The sequence below is a fragment of the Microplitis mediator genome, chromosome 8 (assembly GCF_029852145.1).
Source record: "Microplitis mediator isolate UGA2020A chromosome 8, iyMicMedi2.1, whole genome shotgun sequence".
Taxonomy (NCBI): Eukaryota; Metazoa; Arthropoda; class Insecta; order Hymenoptera; family Braconidae; genus Microplitis; species Microplitis mediator.
In genome coordinates, this window is record NC_079976.1 from 17,515,743 (window position 1) to 17,525,526 (window position 9,784).

General features: G+C 26.5%; 1 protein-coding gene across 1 annotated transcript; it reads left to right on the forward strand.

Annotated features, from left to right (window-relative positions):
• Positions 1 to 8,739: 8,739 nt before the first annotated feature.
• On the forward strand, positions 8,740 to 9,411 carry LOC130673851 (putative uncharacterized protein DDB_G0286901; the record flags this gene model as incomplete). Its single annotated transcript, XM_057479064.1, is given in 4 exon segments — positions 8,740 to 8,869; positions 8,872 to 9,014; positions 9,017 to 9,085; positions 9,145 to 9,411. Coding segments are annotated over 4 exon segments (609 nt in total), but the record flags the coding sequence as incomplete, so codon positions are not given.
• Between the last annotated feature and the right edge of the window lie 373 nt (positions 9,412 to 9,784).

The following is a 9,784-nucleotide window of genomic DNA, read 5'->3' on the forward strand; positions in this document are numbered from 1 at the left end:
ATAAAAAAATTTTTAATTTAAAATATTAATTTTTGAATTTTTTATTTTTAACCTATAATAGACTAAGTTAATTATAATTTATAAAATTAAGCTATATATATATATATATATATATATATAATTAATTAAACAATCATAATTATTCTATTTAATATATTTTTAAGTTTGAAAGAAAATTGTTTGATTTAAAGCAAAAAAAAAAATATTTGTCAGGTATGTATGGTTTTGAATTTGAAATTTTTACCGCCATAAGTATAATTCTTATTTATTTTTTTAATATGTTGATTAATTTTTAATATATTTTTAAGTTTGAATAGAAATCGTTTAATTGATTTGAAGAAAAAAAATCTTTATCAGGTAAGTGTAATTTTTGAATTTTTACTTCCATAAGTTTAATATATTCAAATTCAAAAATTCTACCGCCATTATCGATCACTAGTATTGATGTGTGATATTAGTCTATCTCGGTAGAGGTCGCCTCGGTAGATATAACTTTTCCCGCGCGTAAATAACAATCAATTTTTATTCAATATATGATTGATTGATTCTTAAAAATAATGCTCAATATTGTATCAGGACATGTATTCAATTGTATTTTTGGTATAAAGTGCATCAAAAAATATTTACTATCATTTTTGACGTCATAACTTGCCGGTGACAGCACAACTACGTCATAGTGTAATGGACCAATCAGGACTCAAGTTTTTAGGCGTCATGCATTATCATTGGTTGTTCAAACTAGACAAAAAATTAATTACTCTGAGAGATACAAATCTCTCAAGTTAAATCTCAAAAAAGTCTCAACGTGCATTGGTGTTGGCTGCAGATTTTTGTATGTATTGTTTTTTATCAATTAAAAATATATTATTTTAACTAATAAATATCTATTATATAATAAATAAATAAATATGTGAATAAATCAGTGTAAAAGTAAAATATTAACATATTAAAATTAATATATTGTTGTGCAACGTGACGCTAGTGTAGACGCATATTTAATTATTTATTAATTAAATCAAAAGACTTTCATTTATTAATTGAAACTTATATATTTCTCAAATAATTATATATTTATTTATTAATTGAAACTTATATATTGCTCAAATAATTATATAATTATTTATTAATTAAAAGATATATTATTATTTAGTAAACAACGTTTTAATGGAAAATTATTTTCTTGTTTCAGTAAAAAGATATGAAAAGTATAAACAATAACAATAGCAAGAATAAAAAAGGTATGCACAAATGAAATTTATGTCTATTCATAACATTATCAACTTTTATTATTGTCAAATAATAGTTTTACATTGTTATGATTTTTTAATTAATAATATATTTTTTCTTTATAATTCTAGAGTTTTTACAATGGGAAATATATTAGGATATGAGATGATTCTACCAAATGATTGGTTAAATGTAGATCGGCAACTAATGATGAGTCAAATAATTCAACAGTTAGGTGCGTTGATTCAAGGAGGTGAAGAATTCGCAGATTCAATTATAAGTATCAATAATACTACCACCATACTGACAATCAGCCACAAAGAATTTGCATGGTGGTTCAAAATTCCTGGTGATGTTGAACCATCTCGATGGAATTACACATTTACTGGTGATCTTTTGATGTCCATGTTTCCTGATCTTGAGGGGCCATACCGTCAACAATTAAATCAGTTGAGGTTATTGATGCCAGGTAAGATTATTGCTTTAAATTCTTTCCAGTATTATTATTATTATTATTATTATTATTATTATTATTATTATTATTATTATTATTATTATTATTATTATTATTATTATTATTATTATGATTATTGCAGTGTATCCCTCAATGGGATCAATGATGCATTATGGTGCTTTGGTACCCAGAAAATGGATGGTGAATCGTACAACAGCAGGGTTGAGCCACCTTATCAGCTTACAATTGAATCAATTTGTAGACACAGAGAAAGATTTTGATGGAGTTAATGTAGTTATTGATGGTATTGCTACACAATTATCTATTAGTAACCAGTGCTTAACCTGGTCATTCTTAAAGCCAGGAGATGCTGCACCCAACCCAGTTAACTATCAAATTGTTGACAATTGGGTTGCTGGGTTATACCGATACATGATCAACTACCACTTGCAAAGACATGTAATGATGGGCTTAATTGACCTGGTCCAGGCTCTTAGTGATGAGGATGAAGGATTTGTATAAGGAACAGATAATGAATGATTTACTAAAATGATATTTTATTTTATTTTTCTTTTGTGGAGATGATAATTTATTATAAGCACACATAAAGTTAATTTGTTTGCTTGCTATTTAGTTTAATTTTATTATATTTCAATTATTAATAATTATTAGTTGTAATTTTTTTATTATTTATCAAAATAGTTAATTTAATCTCTCTCTTTTTGTTAATAAAGAAAAAAATCTTGATCTCATACAAAAATGTTTTTATTGGAAATTCTGTTTTATAACCTGTTCATTATTACCCCAATGTTCAAAAATACCACGCGCATATTTTAACCACCACCCTTTTCTCCGAGCATCGCTCCTCCTGCTCCTCACTCTTTCTCCACCCTTTTCTCCGAACGTCAGTGTGATGTTGCTCATATACCTACACTTGTGCAATCTGTCGTTTGAATTTTCCCGCTTATATTACTTTCCATCCGAGAAAAAAAATTTTCTATAACTTTACATAGTACTTCGCGTAGACAAATATCTGGTTATGAACCAGTAAGTTATTTGGCTATTTAACCGGTAAAATAAATATTTTACTTATTTAAATAATCGTAAATAATTAATTATTTACGATTATCTATTATCTTTCAATATTATTTGAGTTAATAAATAAATTATTAAAAATGATAATTGTAAATAATTAATTATTGCACTTGCTTTCGTTCTTTCAAAAATCCTACCACCATCTCAGTCAACCAATCGACACACACGGAACAAAATTGACTACTTTACTTATTTTTCTGGTAAATAACCTGTTAAAAATTGGTAAAATAAGTAAAATATTTATTTTACCGGTTAAATAGCCAAATAACTTACTGGTTCATAACCAGATATTTGTCTACGCGAAGTACTATGTAAAGTTATAGAAAATTTTTTTTCTCGGATGGAAAGTAATATAAGCGGGAAAATTCAAACGACAGATTGCACAAGTGTAGGTATATGAGCAACATCACACTGACGTTCGGAGAAAAGAGTGGTGGAAGAGTGAGGAGCAGAGGAGCGATGCTCGGAGAAAAGGGTGGAGAAAGAGTGAGGAGCAGGAGGAGCGATGCTCGGAGAAAAGGGTGGTGGTTAAAATATGCGCGTGGTATTTTTGAACATTGGGGTAATAATGAACAGGTTATAAAACAGAATTTCCAATAAAAACATTTTTGTATGAGATCAAGATTTTTTTCTTTATTAACAAAAAGAGAGAGATTAAATTAACTATTTTGATAAATAATAAAAAAATTACAACTAATAATTATTAATAATTGAAATATAATAAAATTAAACTAAATAGCAAGCAAACTGTTATGGCCCGGTGATATTTATGCCGATGGGGAAAGTAGTTGTTATTTTTAGTATTTTTGGGAATCTACAGATTCCCAGGAATAACCTCTGATCTTCGAATTAAAATTTTATTTCTACTCACATTGGTGGGAAAAGGGGACCTATTTTAAAAGGTACCTTTTCCTTGAATTACTCCAGAATAATCAATTCCACGTGATCGTTGGGTACCCCCGTATATGGTTCCAGTTGCGAAGGTCCAGACAAGAATTTATCTGCGTAGAAGTGGAATCGTGGATCTGCTTCGCTTATGTAGATTAAAGGTAAAGGTCTCTCGACCTCGGTGATCGGGATCAATCTATATTTTAACTTCTTTAGGATAAGAGGTTTAGTAAGGGAAATATCCCTTCTTACAAATAATAAGTTAGGTCTGATTAAAGGTCGGTGATAACGTTCACCAGAACAAATCTTAGCGTACTCCGTACAGGAGTAGCAATCGCAATACTTGAGTTTTGGAACAGAGCCCTTAGGCCTGCGTAGCTTTGGCGCCATTGGCTCTGTTCGAAAACATTTTGATAACAATTCTTGTCTCGAAAGACGCTCTCAATAAAAGTTCAGAATATGGTTTAGTTGTTGAGAAAGAAAATATATAACAATTAATTTGTTCTAAACTCAGGATACAGGATTCCTTCACGGATTCATAAAAAAAACAATAATGATATCAAATGATTTAATGAATTTGAGTGTTTGAACCTCTTTTCTTTACTTTATGTTCAACAGGGTTAAATGGATAGAAAGGAAGTGATATAATTATAGGAAAATTTTAATACACTCAGCGAACCAACGAAAGGATCATTGACCACCTCGGGGGTCGATCTCTTAATTGCTATCTGTCATCATTGTGTTTCACAGGAAGTTTTAAGATAGCTATTTTCCTGGATAAGAGGAAAGGGTAAGGAATTAGGATGATTTTACTTGAAATAACATTCACTGATGTCAATTAAATTTCGATTAATTGAGAAACTCTAATAGGAAAACAACAATCAAAAGCACAAAAAAATGCCTTGAATAAAATCTTTGCTACACTCGAATTTTAATTTTATGGAAATGAATCGGTGAGTGAATTTCCGATCCTGAATAAGTTTTCAAGTAGAAATTCAGAACAAATTAATCAGAATTGAACCAATTAGACGAATTAAATATTTCTTTTAAATAACTCCTCATTTGAATATAACTGTTAATGAATTTTAGTTTAATAGTTTTAGTTTGATTTGAATGAATTTCAATACATGAAGGAAAGAAGGAGAGAAAAGAATTATGTTTATTGATTCTTTTGAATTGATAAATCTTAGCTTGATATTAACCGATTTAATATCTAATGTTTTATTACTCTGGTAGATTGAATATTCAATAATAAAAAAAAAGAAATTAATTATTAACTAAACCTTCAATGATTTGATCGTAGAATAGTAAAACAAATTTATTAAAGTACTAGAATATTCTAAATTGAATTCAGATAAATAATTATTAATTTGAATAATAGTTCTGAGTTGAACAGATTTCAATTGTCAACGATCAATCTAACAAATTTCAACTTTGTCCGTCGGATAACTCAACTAGGTTCTAGATGGAGTTACACAACAAAACATCGAATTTTATTAGATCCACTCGAATTAATATAAAATAACGCTAGTTTTAGTGTTTATGTTTATAACTAGGGTTTGATTGGAAGGTTCGTTCAAGAATATGCATGCAATGTATATTTATTAGATTTATTGAAACAAACAAAAAGTTATATTTAGTGTACTGAGAGAGAACAATTCAATTGTTCACAAGTTGTTTACAAAATTCTGATTTATTGTAAAAGGGAAAGAGAGCATACTTTCGTGAGCAAAAATCGTTACCTTTTGTTGTGATTTTGAAAGAAATACTAAAAATAAAACTTCACAAACTTGTTTTAATATCACTGGATTTTAAAAGTTTCCACTAATAAATTTTAATTAAATTATTTTAATTGCCCATAAATTTCACTTCACAAACAGATAAAAATCACTGCACCCTTTTATTTTAACGCAGGGGATGAATTTAAATTTATTGATATTCTTGAATTGAAACTTGTAGTGGTGAAAATCGAAATGTCCTTGAAAATTGTATGAATGATAAAATTTGAAATATTCTTTAAATTGAATGAATGATAAAATTTGAAATATCCTTGAGGTTGAATGAATGATAAAATTTGAAATATCCTTGAGATTGTATGAATGATAAAATTTGAAATATTCTTGAAAATTGTATGAATGATAAAATTTGAAATATTCTTGAAATTGAATGAATGATAATCCTTGATTGGACGCAAAGCGGGATCACACCCGAAAATAATACTTTATAAAAAAAACTTCAAAAAACGGGATCACACCCGGCAGTAACAAAGCGTAAAAACGAACTGATTAATTAGCGGCTGCAGTGACTTTTTTCATCTTTGTAATATTAGATGGGCCCTATGGTAGGGGCTATGAGAAAAGACGCAGAAACGCTCTCCCATAGTTATTGTTTATTCATCAAAAACTTTATCGATGATCCAGCTCTTCCGGCGTTATCGGAGATGAAGTACCGAGAATTATTATTTATTTAAATAAATATGATATGCTTTATAAGCAATCATATTTATTTAAACAAATCTGAGATGCTGTCGTCATCCGATAAATTTGTTGATAAATAAATTATTGAAAGTTATAGGTAAATTTTAAATTATACAAGACCAAAATGCTACGAGCACTAAATAATAGCTGAATTTATAATTTTGGTAAAGTTATTCTGAAATTTGAGGGTTTTACAGCCCTCTGAACGATCTTTTCTTGATTTTTAGTATTAGGATAACAGCCGGAGTAAGTTGGTAACTTACTCTTGCTGCAGGCGTTTACTTATTTATTCTGGGCCTTGCTCTTATTGTTTTACTCCGCCCAGTACTCAGGTTACCGCATGGTATTCCTGACGCCCACTCATATGTTTGTCTCGCCTATTTGTATGTTCTCTTTCGTACAAGATGGTGTATTAAATGAATACTTACTGGATAGTAGATTAATATTATGTGTATGTCATACATGCAGTATTTCTGTTTATTGATAAATATATTTGTAATTAGTTTTAATTGTATAGAGAAATATATGTATGTTTTATATCATACATGCAATGTTTATATATATATATATATATTTGTGTATGTAGTACATGCACGTAGAATTAATGTATATTTACGTATATATTTTATTGTAAATGATTATTTGTGAAAATACTAATTATTTATATATATTTTAATTACATTTATACTCGTATTTATATTTCTATACATATATATATATATATATATATATATATATATATATATATACGCATATGTCACCTGTATATATGCGAATACAAATGTTTTGTTTGAATATTAAGTTATTCTTTTATAGATATGAAATTCTAATTAACTATTTATATTTGTATATTCTTATATGTTTATGTTTATTCCAGTTATTTGAATGTTATCATGCGTAATTGTTCAATGAAAGTTCTATCCATGTATATATTTATATACAAGTATCTCCCATATACACATATATATTAATCATATATATGCGTATACGCTCAGATACATGTATCTACCTAACAAAATTAAATTATAAAATAAAATAATACATTTTCATAGGAGTATCATACGGGGATGGTCCGTATGATTTATTCATGCTGGGCATTTCCCAGAATAATAATGCATTTTATGTGTTTTTAAATGCCAAAACGTTTGAAGGGAGACGAGGACGTAACACAAACAAATTAACTTTATGTGTGCTTATAATAAATTATCATCTCCACAAAAGAAAAATAAAATAAAATATCATTTTAGTAAATCATTCATTATCTGTTCCTTATACAAATCCTTCATCCTCATCACTAAGAGCCTGGACCAGGTCAATTAAGCCCATCATTACATGTCTTTGCAAGTGGTAGTTGATCATGTATCGGTATAACCCAGCAACCCAATTGTCAACAATTTGATAGTTAACTGGGTTGGGTGCAGCATCTCCTGGCTTTAAGAATGACCAGGTTAAGCACTGGTTACTAATAGATAATTGTGTAGCAATACCATCAATAACTACATTAACTCCATCAAAATCTTTCTCTGTGTCTACAAATTGATTCAATTGTAAGCTGATAAGGTGGCTCAACCCTGCTGTTGTACGATTCACCATCCATTTTCTGGGTACCAAAGCACCATAATGCATCATTGATCCCATTGAGGGATACACTGCAATAATAATAATAATAATAATAATAATAATAATAATAATAATAATAATAATAATAATAATAATAATAATAATAATAATAATAATAATAATAATAATAATAATAATAATAATAATAATAATACCGTGCGAAAGTACTCCAGATGCAGCTACCCGACACATCGTGTAGGGTGTGTAAGCAACATCCTGAGACGCTTATGCATCTCTTATCAGCATGTCCTGTGCTGGCAAGAAGTGCATACATTCAGCGTCATAATGCTGCTCTGCGAGTACTTTACTACCACCTCAGACATACGCACGGTATCGATAAAACACCAGTGCTGCCTTATCTGCCAGGAGATATTCCGCAAGTTGTTGAGAATGACCGTTGCCGCATTTATTGGAACGTGCCATTCGCAACAACGCGGAAAATCGACCATAATAAACCTGATATTGTGCTCTTCGATAAAACCGCTCGTGACATTTATGTCATTGAGTTTTCAGCTCCTGCTGAGTATAACATTACGGTTAAAGAAGAGCACAAACACGAGATATATCAGGATCTCCTGTTCGAAATTGGCAAACTTTACCCAGGTTACCGTGTCAAACTTGTCGTCCTCATTGTTGGCGTCCTAGGAGGGATGAAACAGTCGTTTGTGTCTGCACTAGCTAGAATACCAACTTGTTCAGCGCAAGTTGAGTTTCTGGCATCGCGGATGCAAAAGGCTGTTATTCTCGGGTCCCTCCGTCTCCTAAGGCAACGAAACTTGGCCTGCTGCGCATGCTGATCATCTTGTTGATGATGCATCGCAGCAGTAACGATTTGGCGCTCAGCTGAGGCCCTCGGTAGAGTCGGACTACCGGGGATAACCCCCTGAGCATTTACTTAAAAAAAGAAATAACAATAATAATAATAATAATAATAATAATAATAATAATAATAATAATAATAATAATAATAATAATAATAATAATAATAATAATAATAATAATAATAATAATAATAATAATAATAATAATAATAATAATAATAATAATAATAATAATAATAATAATAATAATAATAATAATAATAATAATAATAATAATAATAATAATAATAAAATAATAATAATAATAATAATAATAATAATAATAATAATAATAATAATAATAATAATAATAATAATAATATAATTAATAATAATAATAATAATAATAATAATAATAATAATAATAATAATAATAATAATAATAATAATAATATAATAATAATAATAATAATAATAATAATAATAATAATAATAATAATAATAATAATAATAATAATAATAATAATAATAATAATAATAATAATAATAATAATAATAATAATAATATAATAATAATAATAATAATAATAATAATAATAATAATAATAATAATAATAATAATAATAATAATAATAATAATAATAATAATAATAATAATAATAATAATAATAATAATAATAATAATAATAATAATAATAATAATAATAATAATAATAATAATAATAATAATAATAATAATAATAATAATAATAATAATAATAATAATAATAATAATAATAATAATAATAATAATAATAATAATAATAATAATAATAATAATAATAATAATAATAATAATAATAATAATAATAATAATAATAATAATAATAATAATAATAATAATAATAATAATAATAATAATAATAATAATAATAATAATAATAATAATAATAATAATAATAATAATAATAATAATAATAATAATAATAATAATAATAATAATAATAATAATAATAATAATAATAATAATAATAATAATAATAATAATAATAATAATAATAATAATAATAATAATAATAATAATAATAATAATAATAATAATAATAATAATAATAATAATAATAATAATAATAATAATAATAATAATAATAATAATAATAATAATAATAATAATAATAATAATAATAATAATAATAATAATAATAATAATAATAATAATAATAATAATAATAATAATAATAATA